Below are 25,108 nucleotides of genomic sequence, written 5' to 3' on the forward strand. Positions count from 1 at the left end.
ATATCATTGTTTTTATAAGAAAATAAGTTATCCATTAATTTCATCTATTACAATACGAAATTTTTAGAAATCTTCAAGTACTGTGTTAATAGACTAGAAAAGAATAGCGAAAGCTTAAAAAGCGGTACTCACCTTGAAATTAATCTGCGATGGTTTACTTAGGTAGCGTGGTTAATGTTTAAGTTGAATTGTTAAATTGAAAAATTAAAAGGGAGGGAAGTAGGTAAAAGTTGACTGAGTTAAATAGGCACAAGGAAATAAAAGTGTACACATCCAATCCTTGGTTGTCATCGAAATAAAAGAAAAGAAAAGAATAGTTAAAAACTGTAAATGAATCCGGTGAAGCCAATAGTCTTTATGAGGACTTTCGTTAGTTAAAGAACGTCTTCAGTTGGCAATGTGTGGGGAGAGAACGCGCATGGTATTTTAAGAATAAAAAAATTATACTCTCGTGATGCCTTTTTTGACATGTGGGAACTTTAATCTCGAGAGGTTCCAAATTGGGGAAAGATTGAAGGGGAGTTTAGAATTTAGAATTTTGAGGTTAGAGTGGTGCTTGTACCATTCAATAACTAGGGCTTCATATTGAAGTATTCTGTAGCTGGATTTTAGTTTAATGATGGGAATGGCAGAGTCGATGAGCGAGTTGTGGTTGTGAGTCTGGGCATGAGTTGTAAGTTCTGTGACAGATTGGTTAGACATGAGACTATGGAAATGGTAGTAGGCACGGGTGTTGGATGTTTTTGATGAGCCAAATTTAGTAGTGGTACTTCCGATATAACATGTGTTGCAGTTTTGTTGACAATTAATGAGGTATATAATATTATTAAGGTCATTTGTAGGATATTTGTATGTGTCTTTATAGGTGCTGAAGAAGGATCCTAATTTGTTGTAGGTGGAAAAAACAAAGGAGATATCAGTGTTGTTAAATAGGCGTCGGAACTGTCCTGCTAGTTCATTGTGGTAAGGGAGGACTATGCGGATGTTTGTTTTATTTTTGTCTTTAGTTGGGGTGTTAGATTTAATTTTATTTTTAGCGTTAAGGATTGTATTTAAAATAAGTTGGTGGGGGTAACCTCTGGATATAAATTTGTCAGTAATATACTGTATTTCATTGTGAAGGTCAGTGGGTAAGGAACTATACTTTAGTGCATTGTGAATTTGGTTATATAAAACTGCCTTTTTAGTGTTTAGAGGGTGATGAGAAGCAAAATGTAAGTATTTGCCGGTGTTTGTATTTTTCCTGAAAATTTTCGTATTTAATTTTGTGCCTGTTATATAGATAGTAAGATTAAGGAAATTTATCTGATTATTTTGTCCAATTTCAAGGGTGAATTTAAGTCTATCGTGTACAGAGTTAAGTTTTATGAAGAAGTTATCAATAATGGATCTGTTGCCTATTACAAGAATGTCGTCGGCATAGCGCATGTATAGTTTTAGTTCAGGGGGAAAGGGGTGTAGAATTTGGCCTTCAATGGCGGCTAGGTAGATTTCAGATAATGGGGCCGAAATCCCCAGTCCCATTGGTAAGCCAAATATTTGTTGGAAGATTTTTCCGTTGAATCTAAAAAAATCTTGCTTCTAATAGAAGGGTGGCGAGTTCAAGGATATGGTCTATAGAAAGGGAGGTACGTTTTGTTAAGGTATCGTCTGTTTCTAAGAGTTTGCGTAAGGCTTGTAAAGTAAATGGAATATGGACATTTGTGTAAAGAGAAGTAACGTCATAGGAAGCTAGGATGTCTGTATCGGATATTATGATATTATTAATTTTTTGAAAAGCTTGATTTGTGTTATTGATCTTGAATGTGGAAAATTTAGTAAGGGGGGTTAATTTTGACCAGGAAGGAAGATAAATTAGCGAAAGCTGAATTGCTGTATGATACAATTGGTCTTAAAGGGTGGTCAGCTTTGTGTAACTTGATAATCCCAAACATGTGGGGGAGGATGTTATTGCGAATTCCAATTTGCTGTAGTGTGGAAAAGTTGATTTCCCTATTTTGCCTGAGTTTCCTGAGAATTATGTCGAGTTTATTTTTGAGTCTTACGATGTTATGGTTATTAACATTTATGTATGTGTTTGGGTCTGAAGGAAGAAATTACTGTTACAAATTTTTTGGATAGCTGATAGAAAGCAGTTTCATTATGACAGCTGTGATATTTGAGGAGTAGCATCAATTATTTTCCATCTTATCTGCTTTAGTACTTTTTATTTTTGGCAGTAATTACCATTTTAATTGGTTTATAGAAGAAAATGGTCTTTCCCCTTGTAGGTTCAACTAGAGTAGACTTGCAGAATAAGGGCACCTTTGGGGATTCAAGGTGCCATTATTTCAATTTTTCCATTATCTAGAAGTTTTATTTTTAATATATTAGATGCAGAAATAATGAGGCTAGATAAGAAATAGAAAGATTAAGAATGCAATTTTATTAATTGCACATAAAAAACATAGGCGCCTCTGTAGCCAGGTGGGCAGGAGCGGCAGTGCATAGCACACGTTTTTTGATTAGACCGGGGTTCGATCCTGTGACCACCAAATACTGAGGATGCGGAAAGGTCAGAGAATGACCACCACATATCCCCGGAGCAATATGGCTTTAGTTGCTAATGCTCCTAAAAACCAAATAACAACAATAATAAAAACATAAACATGTTGCCAATCCAATGATATGTTCTGCCGTTAATACACTGATGCTTATGTTATGCCCCATTCTATTTTCTTTATTATGCCAACTTTAGTCAGTGTGGGTAGCACAGTTGGTATCGCCACCATCCTCCCCACCTGGTGGTGGAAAAGTCCCCAGTTCAAATCCTGTCGATGACACAAGGAACTTATAGGTTTTTCACTCCATGGCTCAGTTAGTCAGCCGCAAGGATAGATAGCAAGGTTTTTTGCCGGAAATGGGGATTTTTCATCCAGCAATACAGGCAAATCGACCAGAGATTCATTGGTATGGTAAATAGAACAATTGTCATTGGTAAGCATGGTATGATTCATTGGCATGGTACAGAGAGCAATTGCCAATTTCCCCACAGGGTTCGGTGTTGGATCCACTGTTGTTTTGTATATTTATCAACGACATTGATAAAGGTATATCAGGCTTAGTGTCGAAGTTTGCAGTGATACAAAGGCTGTTGACGACAGTAATGGCAGTGTGCTACTGCAACAGGATCTAGAAAATTTGGGAAGATGGGCTGAGAAGGGGCAACTGAAGTTTAACATTGACAAATGCAAAGTACTGCATATGGGTAGGAGTAACCCCAGAGGAATGTACCAACTGTTGAGGATAAACATAAAAAAGGCACCTGGGGTGGATGGGATCTATCCAGTTATATTAAAGGAGGCAGCAAAGGAAGTATGCAAACCCCTAGCCATAATTATGAGAGCTTCTTTGGACTCAGGGGAGGTACCCATAGACTGGAGATGTGCAAATGTAACCCCAATTCACAAAGGAGGATCAAAGGCTGACACAAGTAATTATAGACCTGTTAGTTTAACTTCTGTTCCAGGTAAATTAATGGAGGCACTGGTTAAAGAAGCACTGCAGGATCATCTAGACAAGAATTCCGTTATAGCTCAGACGCAGCATGGTTTTGTTAAGGGCAGGTCTTGCCTGACCAATTTGATTGGATACTATGATGTAGTCACAAAAGAACTGGATGCAGGGAATAACTTTGATATTATATATTTGGATCTTAGAAAGGCTTTTGATACTGTTGCACATGGAAGACTGCTGCACAAATTGGAGCAGTGTGGCATTGGAGGCAAATTGCTGCTATGGATAAGGGGATGGTTGAGTGGCAGAAGACAGAGAGTGGTAATCAATGGACACTGCTCAACGTGGACTAATGTTATTAGTGGAGTTCCTCAAGGTTCAGTGTTGGGTCCATTGTTGTTTTCGGTGTTTATGAATGATATTGATGATGGGATATCAAGTTTAATGTCTAAGTTTGCAGATGATACAAAGGTTGGCAGGGTCGTTAAGGACACTACTGACGCTATGCTGCTGCAACAAGATCTGGAAAGGTTGAACAGATGGGCTGAGAGGTGGCAAATGAAGTTTAACATTGACAAATGTAAAGTACTACATATGGGTAACAGTAACCCCAGAGCAATGTATCAACTCTGCGGTACTACACTGACAGTAGTGGAGAATGAAAAGGACCTGGGGGTAATTGTGCAGGCAGATATGAAGTTCTCTGAGCAGTGCAGACGAGCTGCAAGAGTAGCTCATGGTGTCTTGTCAATGATATACAGGAATTTTTCTAGCAGGGATAAGGAGGTGATTATTAACTTGTATAAGGCAATGGTTAGGCCACATCTTGAGTACTGTATACAGGTCTGGAGGCCTCATTTCAAGAAGGATGTAGAGCTGCTGGAACGGGTACAGAGAAGGGCAACAAGATTAGTAAATGGAACAAAGGGTTGCTCTTACGAAGAAAGGCTTAAGTTTTGCAAATTACAGAGTCTGGAGACTAGGCACCGGCGAGGTGATCTGATAGAGGTGTATAAGGCTTTGAATGGTTTGAGCATGCTCAATGCCAATGGGATTCTTCATCTTTCTCAGAATAATCACCTCAGAGGGCATAAATTCAAATTGAGGAAGGACGGATGTCGGATAGATGTGCGGAAATTTGCCTTTGGCCAGCGGGTGGTTGGTTGGTGGAACCGACTTCCATCACTTGTTGTTGAAGTTGATAGCCTAAACAAATTTAAAGCTCAACTGGACAGGTATTTCGAACGAACGGAGGGGTGAAATGGGAGAGGGTTTTTTTTTTTTTTTTTTTTGGCTGATGCTGAATAAGCTTGCTTTCTTGCATCATATGCCTCTACTAATGCTAATGCTAACTGTGTGGTACTACACTTAAGGTGGTAGAAAATGAAGACTTGGGAGTAATTGTGCAGTCAGATACTAAGTTTTCTGAGCAATGCAGACACACTGCCAGAGCAGGTCATGGGGTTTTGTCAATGCACAACGGTATCAAAAGCCCTTCTAAGATCCAAATACAGTATATGATATCAAAATTATTCTTTGCATCCAGTTCCTTTGTGACCACATCATAGTATCCAATCAAGTTGGTCAGGCAAGACTTTCCTTTAATCTGTCATTTATTGGGTATTTATATGTTTCTTTGTATGTATTAAATAGTTACCCAAGTTTGTTATATGAGGAAAATATAAGTGTAGTGTCAGTGCCTGGAAAATACACACACAGGTAAATATCTACACTTTGAATCACACCACCCACTTAGTACAAAAAAAGCTGTTCTTTAACCAAATTCACAACACTATTAAATACAGCTCTTCACAAGATGATTTATCTGTTAAACTACAATATCTTACAAAAAAGTTCATGTCCAGGAAATACCCGTTCCAATTAATCCAGCACATTATTTCCGTCACCAAAAATAACACCAATAATTTACCCAAACACAACACAAAAGGGAGCAAGTGCATTTCCTTATCACAGTAGTCTCGCCAGACAACTCCGTAAAGTGTTCGCAGGCACTGACATTACACTTATATTTTCCTCATATAACAAACTTGGGTCACTATTTAATACATACAAAGAAACATATAAATACCCAATAAATGACATGAATAATATTGTATATTTAATCAAATGTCAGAAAATTGCAATGCCAGCTACATCGGAAGCACCACTACCAAGTACGGTTCCACAAAAACCTCTAACACACGGGCTTATTACCATTACAAGTTTCAGAACAGGGCAATCCAGTACCGAGCTTACACTACACGTACATTCCCACAACCACACCCCTTTAGTTGATTCAGCCATTACCATCATAAAATTAAAATCTAGTTAAATTTTTCAATACGAAGCCCTTATTACAGAATGGTTCCACCATCACACCAAATTAAATGTCATAAATGCGAAACTACCCTCCAACCTTTCCCCAGTCTGGAATCTCACGCACCTAAGATTCCCGCATGTCACAAAGAGCATCATGGGAACATAGAAGTTCTTTAAAACACGTGTTCTCTCCTCACTTTAGTATTGCTAACTGAAGACGTTAAAAAACAAAAGTCAGTCGTTATTACTTTTGGCTTCACCGGTTTCATACATTTTAGAGTTTTTAATCAATTAATTCTTCAATGGAAACCATGGATGGAGTTGTGCACTTCTACTTCCTTGAGTATATTTTAATTCTGTATCCTTACTAATTAACTCATTTAAACTCTAAATTATTCAAAACCTCTTAAACCCCAAAATTATTCATCCATCCTACCTCATGTAACAACTGCAGATTATGTAAGATGAGTACTGTTTCTTAAACTTTGCTATTCGAACTTGAGTTTATCAAATCCCTGTAGAAGCAGCAATCTCTCCTGCTAACAAGTACAGACCAGGCTGAAAAAAATTCTACCCCTTGAGCCTTGTACAATCTTTCCAGGGCCGAATTGTTCGACAAGGGTCTCATCATATACTCCCTCCTATCGTATCTGGGCAGAAATGCAGACACTTTCAAATTCAACCCTAATCCACGGCTTTTTCTCAACGGTGACCTGTACTTGTTAAGATATTCCTCTGGTCTCCTACTCTTAATATCATTAGTGCCGACGAGTACAACGATATCACCTTTTGTGCCCTTAAAAGATGACATCTGCTCTACAACATCATCAACCTTTGCCACTGGCAGACATACACTGGTCCTGTTCCACCTATCCTTTTTACATACCATGTTCCCCGTTTCCCTGACAACAATGTCACCAACAACTTCTAGTTCCTGTGGGGGACCAGTGCATTGTGCCTCGGGGTTTGCCGCTGTGTTGCGTGATGACCAAGTGCAAGCTCTGGCATTGATGGGCCCCTCAATTTAAATCCTTTGAGGGCATCCACCCTGTCCTTCAAGCTCTCATATAGGCCCATAACAACACTGAGTTGTCACCTGATTTCCTAACACTTCTTACATTGCGCACACACACAAAGACATTCCCCTTGGCAATATCATGTCCCGTACCTGATTGTCCACAAACATCAAGCAAGCAGTGCATTTTAAAAGGCTGTGATTCAGAGGGAAACTGTCCCCCCCTCAGTTCTCCCCTGAGCCACAGCACTCCCATTAGCTTGAGCCTTTTGCTTTGCTGTTCTAGTCTGAGTCAATTCAATTTCAGTACAGAATTATAACCCTAAACTTATATCCCAACACAGTTATAACACTATATATCTATATATATTTTTTTCAGTATCGAGTATTATCTCCGAGTTCATTATATAACTTCCGTATCAAGTTATGTATTAATTAATAATGTTACATTTGTAAAATCTAAATCGTTATATGTATTTAGTTAAAAGTACAAATTTAATTGACAATGAAGTTTAACAAGATTAATAAATTTTACTGATTAATTGATAATGTTATATACTATACTAAGCTAACACTATCTAGTACAGGATATAACTTATCATTTAACAATGGCGGCAAGTTACGAATGGTAAATCTACGGACACTAAGTATTAATTAGCTTCCAAAATCTCGCTGTCTCAATTCAGAATAAACCAAGGATCTTGACTAGGTCTATAGCTACTTACAGAAAATAATTTAATATAACACTTAGTCAATAAAGCGGCTAAATATAACTAAAAACTTCCCATTTGCCGGAGCTGCACAACTTGTAAAATACATGGATTTGATACCCTTACCGATACTAAGTAATAACCTACAAAATCTCTATTGAAGTTAAAAATTAAACTAAGTATTGTAACTAGGAATATAAAGCTACTCTAGAAAATAAGTTAATATGCCAATTTAAGTTAATAAAATAGAAAAAAACTTCCCTATTTTCTGGAGCCATAAAATTTCGCCTGCACAAGGCAACACTCGTTCCCAAATCCAGATAACTGGATACGTTACATCAATTTAGAGGGAATGGTTGTGTGAATTTTTTTTTTTTTTTGGCTTATGCTACATAAGCTCATACACTTGCTTTCTTGCATCACATGCCATGATTACTATTGCTCTTTCTAATATACATTTAAAGGATTCCTATTTTCTCACTTTTCTTGACCCTTCAACTGGGCAATGTTCACACCTACCAAATTGATGCATTCCATAACACTGCAATGCATAAATTATGTATGTCATCATGAAATGCAATAAATTGTATATTTTAACCCCAAGTTAAAGGATTATAAAAAGACTGGGATATAAATAGAGTAAATGTGATTACAATCATCCAATAAAATAAAAAAAAGTAATATTGTAAGTTGGCAAATAAGATATATAAGTAATTATCAACAAAAAAGTGGGTAACCAGTTGTTTACATAATAAATTTTGGTCATCAGTTGATAATAGGCCACTACTAATCAACAGAAAACAAAGGTGCCCACTTAGTTATATGCCATGCAGGAGGAAGGATGGGATTTGTCAAAAATGAGCTTCTAATATATAATGCACATAATGGCAACAGATTATCATAAAGAAAAGAACCACACTAATTTTAAGAAATAAGTAAGAAATGGTTAAATGCCAACATGGCATCTAAATGTTAGTGATAATACTGCATGTCATACTGAATTAGATGAAAAATGCTCTACATCAAATTTAAAAAAATAGGATATGCAAGATTAACATATCCAATGCTCATATCAGATATGTTAAAAGATGAACTGTATAGCTTAATTAAATTACATAAGTCACAAGACAAAAAATATGGCGCCTCTGATTTCTCCAGGTGGGCAGGAGTAGCACACGCTTCTTGATTAGACTGAGGTTTGAGCCCATGACCACCAAATATGGAGGATGCGGAAAGGTTAGGGAATGACCACTGCATATCCCCAGAGCAATATGGCCTTAGCTGCTAATGCTCCTAAAAACCAAAACAACAACAACAACAACAAATATAAATTAGATGAATTTTTAAAAACTCTGATTTCAGCATTTTGACCTTCCCTCCATACTCCAGAGATCTTACAATCTTAATCCAATAGAATTAATATAGGAACAGGCCAACCAGGCTAGCCGGGTGGGTAAAGTGCCTGCCTAGTAACCCAAAGGTCACGGGTTCGATTCCCGCCTCGGGCTTGGATCAAAGTACTGCAAAAACCTTGGGAGATGCATTATGGCCACAGAAGCCTATGCGCCAACTACCAAAAAAAAAAAAAAATAGGAACAAACCAAACAATATTCTGGTTTGGGTCAGAAAACTGCTAACTTCAGGGGATTCACGCTCTAAAAGATTAACTACTGTGGGTACAGTAGTACCCATGGTAGCATTTGCACCCACAAATTAAGTAAATCTCAGAAATGAGAAATACATGATCCGAACCAGTCTTCTCCTGAAGTAATAATCGAAATAATCCAGGTCACGTGTTTCCCTTGTGCACATCTATACCTATAAATTGGAGACCTATAGATGATGTTTGGGGGGGGGTGTACTCATTTGCCAGCCTCTGATCCTTTATCAATTGAGTCTTATAATAATACTCTTTTAAAAATTTTATCAAAATATTTGATAGAATTCTGTAAGTACATTTTTTTTGGATGTCTCAGGTTTTATGGTTGTAACTTTTTGACACCAACCTTATTTTATGTTTCAATATTTGATTTCTGCAAACTAATATTTCACATTAAGGGATGATTACCAGCCACAGCAAAAAAAAAAAAAGTGGCTACTAAGCATACCTAAGTTACTATCACTGATTCGGTTAATAATAATAAAAATGCCAATAAAATGCAAATAAAAATTACTTGATTCTTTTCCTATAGTTTACAAATTATGTATAGCTTGGTAACTATAAAAATCTGCTACTATGACTGCCAAACTATAATTTTTTACCGATACTGACAAAATTTAAAAAAAAAAAAAAAAAATACTTTATCATGATATTAATATTTGCAATACTTAAGTTGAAAACTATAATAAATTAAGAGTAGCATGTTTTTTTGAAGCAGAAATAAAATTAGCTATAGAAAATTATTTCTATTTTACACTATGATAATTTACCAATGTACTGTGAAAGCCATAAAAATTACAATGCGTATAATAGTACCATTAAAATGTCTGTATGATTTCATTAAAAGATATTTTGTTCTGTTACTTTTCTTTATTTTACAAAGCCTCTTATGTTGTTAACATAAAGGGCTCCCCATAAAAATGTCACTTTGATATACTTCTACAAAGGAAATTTTGCATCAATATCAAGAACATTATACTTGTCTTACCTAATCAAACTGCAAGACAAATTTGTTGCAGAAGACATGGCAAAATACAAGGGCAAACAGCAGGAAACACAGCAACATTCAGAAAGAAGGAAATATTACAGACATTAGCATTTTAGCATTAGTAGAGGCATATGATGCAAGAAAGCAAGCTTATGCAGCATCAGCCAAAAAAAACTTCCACTTTACCCCTCCGTTCGTTCGAAATACCTGTCCAGCGGAGCCTTAAATTTATTTAGGCTATCAACTTCAACAGCAAGGGATGGAAGTCTGTTCCACCAACCAACTACCCGCTGGCTAAAGGCAAATTTCCACACATCTATCCTACATCTGTCTTTCCTCAATCTGAATTTATGCCCTCTCAGGTGGTAACGTGTTGGTAAAGTTGATCAGTTAACAAGGGGGGGCCTACACAACGATGTACCAGAAAGTCAGAGATGACTGCAAATCAAGTAACATCCAATAACTTTAAGGATGTTTCTTGGGAGAAACAATAACCCAGAACTGTTAAAGCTATTGAATGATAATGATCCAAGCCTGTAAGTGCAATTTTCAAAATGGATAGAGCAGCTCAGATAACAAGAGCTCTATAAACAAACTAAATGGTAATGTCCATCATTTAATGAAGAACTCTGCAAATTTACTACTTTGAGCGTTGTCAAATTCTTGTTGGGCTGTTTTCATTGAACATATGGTGCTGGTTATCAAAAACTTTTTGAAGTAGGACCGCCTGATGTTGCTGCCAAAAATTCTAAACGAGAAGCAATCAGAAAAGTAACTGTAGAAGCTACTATGCTTTTTATACCAACTAAGAGATACTGTTCAAAGTTCAGACCCAAATGGATGCCAGACAAACTGGTAAGACTCATAGCAGAGAAGAATAATGTGGGGGTTTCATATAAATTATCAGTTGATACAGAAACCTAGAGTAGATATAAACTACTTGGCAATCAAGTCACAAAAGAGGTTAGGCAAGCTAAGGTAAATTAAGAAAAGTCTGATAAAGAAAAGCAGCAAAAACTTCTTTACTTATATTAATAGCAGAAAGAAGAAAGGAGTTGAATCATATTAGTCCACTTGATGTTGATTGTTTAACTGTTGATGATCCTGCTCAGGTTGCTAACAAACTAAGCATATATTTTCACATAAGTAATTTTTTTGGGAATGGGGAGTCTAGAAGTATATCAGATTCTAACAGGGAGCTAAATGATTTGGTGATAACTGAGAAGAAAGTAGAAGGGAAACTGTTGAAGAAAAAGTACACAAGACACCTGGAGCCAATAGGATCCATCCAATTATACTAAGAGAAGCAGCAGAAGAGGTAAACAGGGCTTTGGTCATAATTATGAGAGCATCTTTGGATTCAGGGAAGGTCCCTATAGACTGGAAATGTCTCTCTTATTCAAAGGGTGAAGTGAGTAATTATACACCTGTTAGCTTGACACTCCTTCTCCAGGAAAAAGGACACTAGTTAAAGATGTAATGTAGGACCATCCAGACAGGAATATGCAGTTATACTGCAGTCACAGCATGGATTTGTTAAGGGGCATTCCTGTCTGATCAATCTGAATGGATACTATGATGCAGTAACAAAAGGAACCAGGAAGGAAAAAAAATAATTGAAGTAATATACTTAGATTTCAAAAACGCTTTTAATACTGTACTATATAAAAAAGATTGCTGTACAAATTGGAGCAATGTGGCTTTAGGGCAAGTAACTGCTATGGATAATGGGATGGTTGAGTGAGATAAAACAGAATGGTTATCAATGGAAACTCTTCTTGGACTAATGTTATTAGTGCAGTTACCCAGGGTTCAGTACTAGGCCCACTGTTGTTTTCAACATTTATTAATGATATTGATCAAGGCATATAGGAGGGAGTATATGATGAGAGCCTTGTCGATCAATTCGGCCCTGGAAAGATTGTGCAAGGCTCAAGGGGTAGAATTTTTTTCAGCCTGGACTGTACTTGTTAACAGGAGAGATTGCTTCTACAGGGATGGGATACACTTAAATAGAAAGGGTGCAAGAATATTTGCTGATGCTATCGAGGCAGTGTTAGGTGGGTCGGAAAACTGCTAGCTTGGGGGGAGACAAAGACCAATAGATTGACAGTAGCCACTGGCAGAGGTGAAAGAGATTCTTGCACTGCTTCTATTAGAATGAGCAGAAGCCTGAAAAACAAGATGCATGGTATTTCAGAGACTGCTGGGAGCCATTGCGGTACAAGTAAAAACATGGGTTGTGTTAGGGTAGCTAAGAATAGAAACAGGTGCAGGTATACTTGCGTGTACACCAATGCTAGGAGTTTAGTAAATAAATTTGATGAATTTGAGGTATTGCTCAAAACATCAAAGGCAGATATTGTTGGGATATCAGAGACGTGGTGTCACACAGATATAAGGGATGCGGAACTGCAATTTGGGGAGTACAACGTCTACAGAAAGGATAGACAGGATAGGAAGGGGGGGAGGTGTTATGCTATTAGTTAAGAAACACATAAAAACCAAGGAAGTGAAGCCAGTCGACATCGCTGGACAGTGCAGTGTGGAGTCAGTTTGGTGTGACATAAACATTGGGAGATCAAAATTGAGAGTAGGAGTGTGCTATAGGCCTAATGACTCTGATGAGTATAATAAGGAACTGTACAGGGAAATAGAGTGGGCCAGTAAATCAGAGTGTCTTATAATGGGAGATTTTAATTTCCCAGATATTGACTGGAATTTGGGGGCTGGATACTCACACACTAGCAGGGCTTTTGTGGATTTATTGGATGATTGTTTTCTACATCAGCATGTTCGGGAGGCAACTAGAGGGAGTAATACTCTTGATTTGATTATCAGCAGTGATTCTTCATGCATTAAGAATCTGCAGATAAATGAACCACTAGGTGGCAGTGATCACAGTGTGCTGAAGTGGGATTTACTCAAAGAGGTAACTACCATCAGGGGTAAAGGGAAGGGTTATTGCTTCCGTAAAGGCGACTACGATGGACTGAGACAGTATTTAAATTCTATACAGTGGGACCAACTGATGATGTTACCAACAGCAAATTCAAAATGGGAAGCATTCAAAGAACTTATCTTGGAAGCTACTAGGCTTTACATACCAACTAAGAAATATTGTTCAAGGTTTAGGCCAAAATGGATGTCAGATGAACTAATGAGGCATATGGCAGAGAAGAAAAATGCATGGGATACTTACAAATTAACACATGACACAGAAGCCTATGATAGATACAAGTTGATATGCAACCAAGTTACAAAGGAGGTTAGGCAGGCGAAGGCAGATTACGAGAAATCCTTGGCAAGGGATGCAAAGAAAAACAGCAAAGAGTTCTTTACTTATGTAAACTCTAGAAGGAAAGGGATGAATCAGATTGGTCCACTTGATATTGATGGGTCAAGTGTTGATGATCCTGCTCAGGTAGCTAACAAACTAAATGAATATTTTGCATCGACATTCACACATGAGGAGTTATTCAGCGAGGGGAATGCCAGAGGTGTATTCAACTCTAGCAGTAAGCTACAGAATCTTGAAATAACTGGGAGTAAAGTGGAGGAGAAACTGTTGAAGATAAACACAAGAAAGGCACCCGGGGTGGATGCGATCTATCCAGTTATATTAAAGGAGGCAGCAAAGGAAGTAAGCAAACCCTTAGCCATAATTATGAGAGCTTCCTTGGACTCAGGGGAGGTACCCATAGACTGGAAATGTGCAAATGTGACCCCAATTCACAAAGGAGGATCAAAGGCTGACACAAGTAATTATAGACCTGTGAGCTTAACTTCTGTTCCAGGAAAATTAATGGAGGCACTGGTTAAAGAAGCACTGCAGGATCATTTAGACAAGACTTCAGTTATAGCTCAGACACAGCATGGTTTTGTTAAGGGGAAGTCTTGCCTGACCAACTTGATTGGATACTATGATGCAGTCACAAAAGAACTGGATGCAGGGAATAACTTTGATATTATATACTTGGATCTTAGAAAGGCTTTTGATACTGTTGCACATGGAAGACTGCTACACAAATTGGAGCAGTGTGACGTTGGAGGCAAATTGCTGCTATGGATAAAGGGGTGGTTGAGGGGGAGAAGACAGAGAGTGGTAATCAATGGACACTGCTCATCGTGGACTGATGTTATTAGTGGAGTCCCTCAGGGCTCAGTGTTGGGTCCATTATTGTTTTCTGTATTTATAAATGATACTGATGATGGTATATCGGGATTAATGTCCAAGTTTGCAGACGATACAAAGGTTGGGAGGGTTGTCAAGGACACTACTGACACTATGCTGCTGCAACAGGATCTGGAAAGGTTGAGCAGATGGGCTGAGAGGTGGCAAATGAAGTTTAACATTGACAAATGTAAAGTACTACACATGGGAAACAGCAACCCCAGAGCAACGTATCAACTCTGTGGTACAACACTGACAGTGGTAGAGAATGAAAGGGACTTGGGGGTGGTTGTGCAGGCAGATATGAAGTTCTCTGAGCAGTGCAGACGGGCTGCAAGAGTAGCTCATGGAGTATTGTCAATGATATACAGGAATTTTTCCAGCAGGGATAAGGAGGTGATTATTCCATTGTATAAGGCGATGGTCAGGCCACACCTAGAGTACTGTATACAGGTCTGGAGGCCTCATTTCAAGAAGGATGTAGAGCTGCTGGAACAAGTACAGAGAAGGGCAACAAGATTAGTGAATGGAACAAAGGGGTGCTCTTACGAAGAAAGGCTTAAGTTTTGCAAATTACAGTGTCTGGAGACTAGGCACCAGCGAGGTGATCTGATAGAGGTGTATAAAGCCTTGAATGGTATAAGCATGCTCAATGCTGATGGGATTCTTCCTCTAGCTCAGAATAATCACCTGAGAGGGCATAAATTCAAATTGAGGAAAGACAGATGTAGGATAGACGTGCGGAAATTTGCCTTTAGCCAGCGGGTGGTTGGTTGGTGGAACAGACTTCCATCCCTTGTGGTGGAGGTTGATAGCCTAAATAAGTTTAAGGCTCAGCTGGACAGGTATTTTGAACGAACAGAGGGGTGAAGTGGAAGTGGTTTTTTTTTTTTTTTTTTTTTTTGGCTGATGCTGCATAAGCTTGCTTTCTTGCATCAAATGCCTCTACTAATGCTAATGCTAATATCAGGTTTAATGTCTAAGTTTGCAGATGATAGGTTTGTTGGGTGGTTGACAGGATGAAGGTCATCAGGGTAGTTGGTAACAGTAATCAGGAACTGCTACTGCAACAAAATCTAGCAAAATTATGCAGATGGGCTGAAAAGTGGTAATTCAAGTTTAACATTGACAACTGCAATTAGTGCACATAGGTAGCAGTAATCCTAGAATAGCATACCAACTATGCGGTACTGTGGTACCATCCCCCCCCACACACACACAGTAGTGAAGAACAAAAAAGACTTGAAGAGTAATTGTGCAGTCAGACAAAGTTCTTTGAGCAGTGCAGAGAGGCTGCCAGGCCAGCTCATGGGGTTTTGTCAATGAATATACAGAAATTCTGTAAGAAGGAATAAGGTGATTGCACCGTTGCTTAAGGATGGTTAAGCCACATCTTGAGTACTGAATGGTTGGTTGGCTGATTTGGTTTTTAATGGTGCATTGGCCTGAGTACTGAATACAGGTTTGGAAACCTCATTTTAGGAAGGATGTCAATGTGCTGGATTAGGTGCAGAGAAGAGCAGTAAGATTGGTAACTGGAAGGAAAGGGTATACTTACAAGAAAGACTTTGCTTCTGCAAAGAGATCTGATTGAAGTGTTTAAGGCTTTGAATGGATTCAGCAAGTTAAATGCTGATGGCATCCTTCCACTTCCTCAGACAACACACGAGGGTACATAAATTTGAACTGAGGAAGGATGGTTGCAGGATAGATGTGCGTAAATTTGCCTTCAGCCAACAGGTAGTTGATTGTTGGAAGAAAGTTCCACCTTGTGTTGTGGAAGTGGGTAGTTTGAATAAATTCAAGGAAGAACTAGACTGATTCTTAGAGGAGACAGACACATTATCTGGTAAGGTGTGTGTGTGTGTGTGTGTGTGTGTGTGTGTGTGTGTGTGTGTGTGTGTGTGTGTGTGTGTGTGTGCGCGCGCGCGCGCGCATGGTGTGGGGTTTCTTTTGTTTTTTTTCCCTAATGCTATATAAGCTTGCTTTCTTACATAATTTTCCATTATTAATACTAAAATCTGGGAATACCATTCACTATACCTGCTATTAAAGAAATGTACAGCAACAAAGACATTCTTTTCCAGCAAGATAGAACTCCTATACATAATTACCATTATGGTGATGGAGGTTTTTCTTTTACATAAGTTTCTTGATTTATGGATGACATGGACCAGCAGAATTTCCACATTCTCTGGACTTAATTTTAATGGACTTTTCTGCAGGATATAGCAAAAAATAGTACAAAGCCTTGAAACCCAAAGCAATCATAGAACCAAACAGAAAATTATTAATGTGTCTATTACTGTTTTTGTATGTGCTACTGAACATCATTTGTGATTTTGATCATTATTCTATGGTCTCTCAATATAAACTCCAAAATAAGTTCAAAATTTAACCTCAAAAGAGTTAGTCACAAACTGACTAACTCCTTGGCACACTGCACAGTGTCCAATAAAAAAAAAATAATAAAAATAAATTATACTCTTAATGTCCTTCAGTGTTATATAGAAACAATTTAAGCATATCAAAATATCTGGATTTCAAAGGCTCTGTGGAAGAAAACTGGTACTGTGATTTTGCATGCATCCTTACATAAGAGAGTGGATGCAGAACTCACCTGCAATTTCTCAACTACTGCTTGATGGTCCTTTTTAATGGTCATAATTAGAGTTTGGAGTTCTGAAAGATTTAAATCGAATCCTTAATATAGTTTATTTCTGCTATTGATTATTATATTTAATACAACTAATTATTTTACTTAAATTTTATTTCAAGTATTGATTTTTTCAATAGATTTCTCTTGCATCTGGTAATATAATAGTACAAAATATATTTTAATGAACTACAAATATAGGAAGGTACAGATATTCCTTGAGGTACATGATTAATGCAAATGGAAATCTCTGCAATGCAATGATACATATCTCAAAAATAATTTTCCCATATAAAATAATGTAACAAGGCTAGCAATTTCAGATCTAAATACCTGACTTTTTCCTCCCCACAGATGTACTTTTGTATTTTATAAAAAAATTAATTACAATACAATTATAATAACACAAAATCATTTAATGTTATATACATACTGTATGCATTAAATAATGCATTAATTATTCAAAATAAGTCGCACATTTAACAAGAGTGCTTAAAGCTGTTATAGAGCACAAAAACTCAAGAGAGAGAGAGAGAGAGAGAGAGAGAGAGAGAGAGAGAGAGAGAACAATCAGTGTGTATATATGCCTACACACTATGATAGTTAAAATAAACTTGTGTACATGTGTTGATTTGGGCTAACCTTAGAGAAGCCCACATCAGCCCATGTTGATCAAGGAACTATTCATTTCAAAAGTTTTTTGCTGTTTGTTATTTTTAATTGAATAGATGCAGTTTATATGGTTCTATAAAGGCTAAAGAAACATTTCAGACATCTTGTGGCAATTCCAAAGTCTCCTGAGAAAAGTTTCAGTGATGGTAGTAGGTTAATTACAAAGTCATGTTAAACCAAAATTCACTGTATACTCTTCAAACTTCCTAAGAATACATTTCATATATCTATGAAAACACTTATTTCAAGGGATACCTGTATTAGGCAAAGACTATTGCAAACATAATTTTGGTGTTTTGGGGGTGAGGGGGAACAGCAAACAATTTTGATAATTCCTGCATCACAGTAACACTTCTGCTTCTGCATCAAAAATAAAACATATTATACTAAAATAAAACTTGACAAAAACTGTATATGTCCGAGAGCTCAAATCAGTTATATAAATGTTAAATGCAACAAATATATTATACTATACTATACTCTATGATAAGTGATACCTTCTTAAACTAGCTTTAGGAAAGCAACAAATCAAGATAAGGACAATTAACGCTCAATGATAAATTGCAGTTGAAATATTAAAATTTTTAAATTACAGTTATTATGGAAACTAATTTCTCAAAGAACTTAAACTGTTTTAGAAATTACAGATTTCTTAAAAATTTTTAGCATTAATAAGGTAATCATTAAATAAGGTGATTGAAAGTTCAATGTGAAATGACTAGAAAACAGTTGGCAGGGTTTTTTTTCTTTGTTTCTTAATTAAATAGAACTAATCAACTTTTTATTTTTTATATCATAACACTTATGTGCTATTTAAAATTTTGCCCTTCACCTATGCCTCAGGCATAAATCATCTAGCTGACAACTATAACAGGAGCTGCAAGCACATTATTATTATTAATAGCCATATAGTGCAAGGAAGCCTGAGGCTTATGCTACAGCAGCCAAAAAAAAAAAAAAAAAATTCCGAATTACCCTGAGAGAGTGAGAGAGAGAATCAAAGTCAGAAATAGAAGCTTGGGACCCTGGGTGTGCCAAGCCCATACTCACCAGTTGAGAGCCTCTGGGGTTACATTTAAGCTTTTAGAGGTATAAATCTTACATTTTGATGATACAGATTCTTACAAAGAGAAAAAGAAAAAAAAAGAAACAGTACAATCCCATTACCACAAATTTCTCATATATTTATAAATCACTTTGCTGTGTCAATTTTTTTTTATAATGAATATTACTAAATTATTTCAAAATAACCATTTGTTCAAATAAATTCTGTCGCACTTTTCCAATATATCAAAGTAGCAATTTCCACTCCAATTTTAGTTACATATTGACTTTAAAATAAGAAATAAATAGTGACAAATTACATATTACAAAAATAAAAATATTTAATTCGAGATAATCGTTTTACTGCATTTGTAAGAAATGCTGTATTGCAAAAATTTTAATAACCTACTTGAAATACAGTACAATAAATATAATTTAACATTATTTCGCATATGTTAATAATGCTTTCAACTTTTGTTCCCACCTTAATATGAAAAATTCAATGCATCTTTAGTGCAACGAGAAGGATTTGGATTCAAATTGCACCAAGTTATATTAGATCTCGTGGATTCTTTTATTATTTTTAAATTTCTGCTAGGATAAAAAAAATAATTGGTAACAGTAACTGGCTTACATATTTGTTATAGCATACCAAATATAATTTGGTATGCTATAACAAATACAACTAATAAAATTTAGTATGCCAAAACAAATATGTAAACAAGTATGTTTTTGACATACGTGGATCTTTGAAAATAATTTGTTGTACTGATATGCTGTTTTTTTGTCAAAAACATTTCACTCAAATGAGATTTACAAAGCTTTATTAATAAGGAATGCTGGCAAAGACCTGTAAAATTTAAACCATAGTAAAATTTTTGTTAAATCAGTTAATTGTAATGAGATTTTGCTGTAGTTAAATATCTTAAACAAGAATGCAATAAAAATATTCATCAAGTACGAGATAGGTACGAATGTGCTTAACTATGTAATATATGCAAGTCCAAAAAAGCATAGAAAAACTGATCACAAATTGGAGCAAGACTAAGAATAATATTTTATGTTCTTATGGCTATTCTGTAAATTTCTTAACTTTTAGGACTAGATATGATAAATCTCAACATTAGCAGGGCATATAAGATAAGAAAGTAAGCTTATATAGCATCAGCCAAAAAAAAAAAAAAAAAAAAACCTCCTCCCATTTCACCCATCCATTCACTCCAACTGTTTGTCCAGTTCTGCCTTGAACTTATTTAAGTTGCTGACCATCTTACTGATGAACTAAATAAGTTGCTGAGCAACTTATTTAAGTTTCTGTTCCATCGACAACAGATGGAAGTGTGTTCCAACTAAAAACCACCCACTAGCTAAAAGCAAATTTCCACACATCAGGAAATCAGGCGACAACTCAGCGTTGTTATGGGCCTATATGAGAGTTTGAAGGTCAGGGTGGATGCCCCCAAAAGATCTAAATTGAGGGGCCCCATCAGGCTCTCAGCTGCCCATATCAACGCCAGAGCTTGCACTTGGTCATCACGCAACACAGCTGCAACCCCCAAGGAAGAATGCACTGGTCCCACAGGAACTAGTAGTTGTTGGTGACGCTATTGTCAGGGAAATGGAAAACATGCTTTGTAAAAAGGATAGGTGGAACAGGACCAGGGTATGTCTGTCAGGGGCAAAGGTTGATGACGTAGAGCGGATATCATCTTTTAAGGGCACAAAAGCTGATATAGTTGTACACATTGGCACTAATGATATTAGGAGTAGGAGAACGGCAGAATTACTTAACAAGTACAGGTCACTGTTGAACAAAAGGCGAGAATTAGGGTTGAATTTGAAAGTGTCTGCAATTCTGCCCAGACACTATAGAAGGGAGTATATGATGAGAGCCTTGTCAATCAATTCGGCCCTGGAAAGAATGTGCAAGGCTCAAGGGGTAGAATTTTTTTCAGCCTGGACTGTACTTGTTAACAGGAGAGACTGCTTCTATAGGGATGGGATACACTTAAATAGAAAGGGTGCAAGAATATTTGCTGATGCTATCGAGACAGTGTTAGGTGGGTCAGAAAACCGATAGCTTGGGGGGATACAAGGACTAATAGTTTAACAGTAGCCGTAGGCAGAGGTGAAGGTGATTCTTGCACAACTTCTATTAGAATAAGTAGCGACCTGGAGCGTGGGGTGTTGGGAGTTTCAGGGACGGATGGCAGTCATCCTGAAATAGGTGGGTATATGGGATGTGTTAGGGTAACTAAGAATAGGAGTAGGAGCATGTATGCTTGCACGTATACCAATGCTAGAAGTATAGTAAATAACTTTTATGAATTTGAAGTGTTTGTCAAGTCATCAAAGGCGGATATTGTTGGGATAGCAGAGACGTGGCGTCACACAGATATAAGGAATGCTGAACTGGAATTTGGCGAGTACAATGTGTACAGAAAGGATAGACAGGATAGAAAGGGAGGAGGTGTTATGCTGTTAATTAAAAAAAACAAAATCAAAAGGAGTGCATCCAGTTGATATAGATGAACAGTGCACTGTTGAGTCAGTTTGGTGTGACATAAGCATTGTGAAAGCAAAAATAAGAGTAGGAGTGTGTTATAGGCCTAATGACATGAATGAGTACAATGAACAATTGTACAGAGAAATAGAGTGGGCTAGTAAATCAGAATGTCTTATAATGGGGGATTTTAACTTCCCAGATATTGACTGGAACTTGTGGGTTGGTCACTCAGACACTAGTCAGACTTTTGTGGATTTATTGGATGATTGTTTTCTGCAGCAGCATGTTCAAGAGGCAACCAGAGAAAGTAATACTCTTGATCTGGTTATCAGCAGTGATCATTCGTGTATTAAGAATTTGCAGATAAAGGAACCACTAGGAACCACTGTGATCACTGCCACTTCGTGGCAGTGATCACAGTGTACTGATGTGGGATTTACTTAAAGATTTAAATACCATCAGGGGTAAAGGAAAGGGTTTTTGCTTCCGTAAAAGGTGAGTACAGTGGTCTCCGACAGTTTTTAAATTCTGTACAGTGCGATAAACTGACGATGTTACCAACAGTAAATTCTAAGTGGGAAGCATCCAAGGAATTAATCGTGGAAGCTAGTAAAAGTTTCATACCTATTAAGAAATATTGTTCAAGGTTTAGGCCTAAATGGTTATCTAATGAACTAATGACACTCGTAATAGAGAAGAAAAATGCATGGGATGCAATAAATTATCAAGCGACTCAGAAGCCTATGGCAGATATAAGCTAGTCTGTAATCAGGTGACAAAGGGGGTTTAGGCAGGCGAAGGCAGATTACGATAAATCCTTGGCAAAAGATGCTAAGAAAAACAGCAAGGATTTCTTTACTTATATAAACTCTAAAAGGAAGGGGAGGAATCTGATTGGTCCACTTGACATCGATGGTTCGACTGTTGATGATCCTGCTCAGATAGCAAACAAACTGAATGAGTATTTTGCATCTACATTCACACATGAGGAATTATTAAGGTTTGAAAATGGCAGAAGGTTATCAAATTGTAGCAGGATAATTAATGATTTTGTAATAACTGAAAGCAAAGTGGAGGAGAAATTGTTGAAGTTATAAGAAAAGCACCTGGGGTGGATGGATCTATCCAGTTATATTAAAGGAGGCGGCAAAGCAACTAAGCAAACCCTTAGCCATAATTATGAGAGCGTCCTTGGACTCAGGGGAGGTTCCCACGGACTGGAGATGTGCAAATGTATCCCCAATTCACAAAGGGGGAACGAAGGGTGACACGAGTAATTACAGACCAGTTAGTTTAACTTCTGTTCCGGGTAAAATAATGGAGTCACTGGTTAAAGATGCATTACAGGATCATCTAGACAAGACTGCAGCAATAATTCAGACACAGCATGGGTTTGTTAAGGGAAAGTCTTGTTTGACAAATTTGATAGGATATTATGATGTAGTTACAAAGGAACTGGATGCAAAAAATAATTTTGATGTCATATATTTGGATTTCAGGAAAGCTTTTGACACTGTTGCGCATGGAAGACTATTGTACAAATTGGAGCAGAAAGGTATTAAGGGTAAGTTGCTACAATGTATAAAAGGATGGTTAATTGGGAGAAGACAGAGGGTGGTAATCAATGGCTGCTGCTCTTTTTGGACTAATGTTATTAGTGGAGTCCCACAGGGTTCTGTGTTAGGTCCACTGTTGTTTTGTATATTTATCAATGATATTGATGAAGGTATATCAGGCTTAATGTCGAAGTTTGCAGACGATACAAAAGTTGGCAGGGTTGTTAATGACAGTAATGGCAGTGTGCTACTGCAACAGGATCTAGATAATCTGGGCAGATGGGCTAAGAAGTGGCAACTGAAGTTTAACCTTGACAAATGCAAAGTACTGCATATGGGTAGAAGTAACCCCAGAGAAACGTACCAACTGTGTGGTACTACACTTAAGGTGGTAGAAAATGAAAAAGACCTGAGAGTAATTGTGCAGTCAGATATGAAGTTTTCTGAGCAATGCAGACAGGCTGCCAGGGCAGGTCATGGGGTTTTGTCAATGATATATAGGAATTTTGCTAGAAGGGAAAAGGAGGTGAATATCCCTCTGTATAAGGCAATGGTCAGGCTACGCCTTGAGTACTGCGTACAGGTCTGAAAGTCTCATTTTAGAAAGGATGTAGATTTACTTGAGCGTGTACAGAGAAGGGCAACAAGGTTGGTGAGGGGAATGAAGGGATCCTCTTACGAAGAGAGGCTTAAGTTCTGCAAATTGCAGTGACTGGAGACTAGGCCCCTGCGCGGTGATCTGATTGAGGTATATAAGGCCTTGAATGGGTTGAGCACGCTGAATTCTAATGGGATCCTTCCACTTGTTCAGATTACGAACTTAAGGGGGCATAAATTCAAATTAAGAAAAGACAGATGTAGATTAGATGTGCGGAAATTTGCCTTTAGCCAGCAGGTGGTTAATTGCTGGAACAAACTTCCATCTTTCGTTGTGGAAGTTGATAAGTTGAATAAAATTAAGGAGGAACTGGACAGGCATTTGGATGGAATGGTGCGATTTTTTTTTTTTTTTTTTTGGTTGATGCTGCATAAGCTCATACACTTGCTTTCTTGCATCAAATGCCACTGCTACTACTACATCTATTCTACAATTGTCTCATCAATTTGAATTTATGCCAGCTCAGGTGAGTAATCTGAGCAAGAGGAAGAATCCCATTAGCACTGAGCTTGCTCAATCCATTCAAGGCCTTATACACCTCAATTAGATCACCTCGCAGGTGCCAAGTCTCCAGAATCTGCAATTTGAGGAACTTAAGCCTTTATTGGTAACAGCAACCCTTTCTTCCACTCAACAATCCCATTGCCCTTCTCTGTACTCGTTCCAGCAGCTCTACACCTCTCTTAAAGTGAGGCCTCCAGACCTGTATACAGTATTCAAGGTGTGGCCTGACCATTGCCTTATGCAAGGAGACAATCATCTCCTTAACACCCGTAAAGTTCCTGTATATCATTGACAAGACACCATGAGCTACTCATGCAGCCTTTATAAAGTGCTCAGAAATCTTCATATCTGACTGCACCATTACCAAAAGGTCCTTTTCCTTCTCCACTACCCTCAGTTTTGTACCACCCAGTTGATACGTTACTCTGGAGTTATTGCTACCCATAAGCAGTACTTTACATTTGTCAATGTTAAACTTCAGTTTCCACTTCTCAGCCAATCTGCCCAAATTTTCTAGATCCTGTTGCAGTAGTATCCAGTCATTAACAACCCTGCCAACCTTGGTACCATCTACAAACTTGGACATTAAGCCTGATATACCTTCATCAATATCATTGATAAATATACAAAACAACAATGGGCCCAACACTGAACCCTGGGGTACTCCACTAACAACATTAGTCCATGAAGAGCAGTATCCATGGATAACCACTCCCTGCCTTCTCCCACTCAACCATCCCTTTATCCATTGTAGAAATTTGCCCTTAACACTATACTGCTCCAATTTGTACAGTAGTCTTCCATGTGCCACAGTATCAAAAGCTTTCCTAAAATCCAAGTATATGATATCAAAATTATTCTTTGCATCCAATTCCTTTGTGACCACATCATAGTATCCAATCAAATTTGTAAGACAAGACTTCCCCTTAACAAACCCATGCTGTGACTAAATTATAACTGCAGTCTTGTCTACATGATCCTGCATCACTTCCTTAACCAGTGACTCCATTACTTTCCCTGGAACAGAAGTTAAGACTAACAGGTTTCTAATTACCCATGCCACCCTTTGTGAATTGAGGATAGATTTGCACATCTCCAGTCCATGGGGACCCCCCCCACCCTGAGTCCAAGGAAGCTTTCATAATTATGGC

At 37.5% G+C, this 25,108-nt stretch overlaps 1 protein-coding gene across 1 annotated transcript in view; it reads right to left on the minus strand.

The window, feature by feature from the left end:
• The window catches only part of LOC150084862 (uncharacterized), a 243,598-nt gene that overhangs the window by 171,417 nt on the left and 47,073 nt on the right, over nt 1-25,108 (minus strand). Inside the window, exon 4 of the mRNA XM_090376371.1 lies at nt 16,982-17,043. Within this exon, the coding sequence (XP_090232497.1) occupies nt 16,982-17,043 (62 nt within the window). The remainder of the gene's footprint in view (nt 1-16,981; nt 17,044-25,108) is intronic.

Source organism: Mastigoproctus giganteus, chromosome 6 (genome assembly GCF_048544385.1).
Source record: "Mastigoproctus giganteus isolate SK-2022 chromosome 6, ASM4854438v1, whole genome shotgun sequence".
NCBI classification, from domain to species: Eukaryota; Metazoa; Arthropoda; class Arachnida; order Uropygi; family Thelyphonidae; genus Mastigoproctus; species Mastigoproctus giganteus.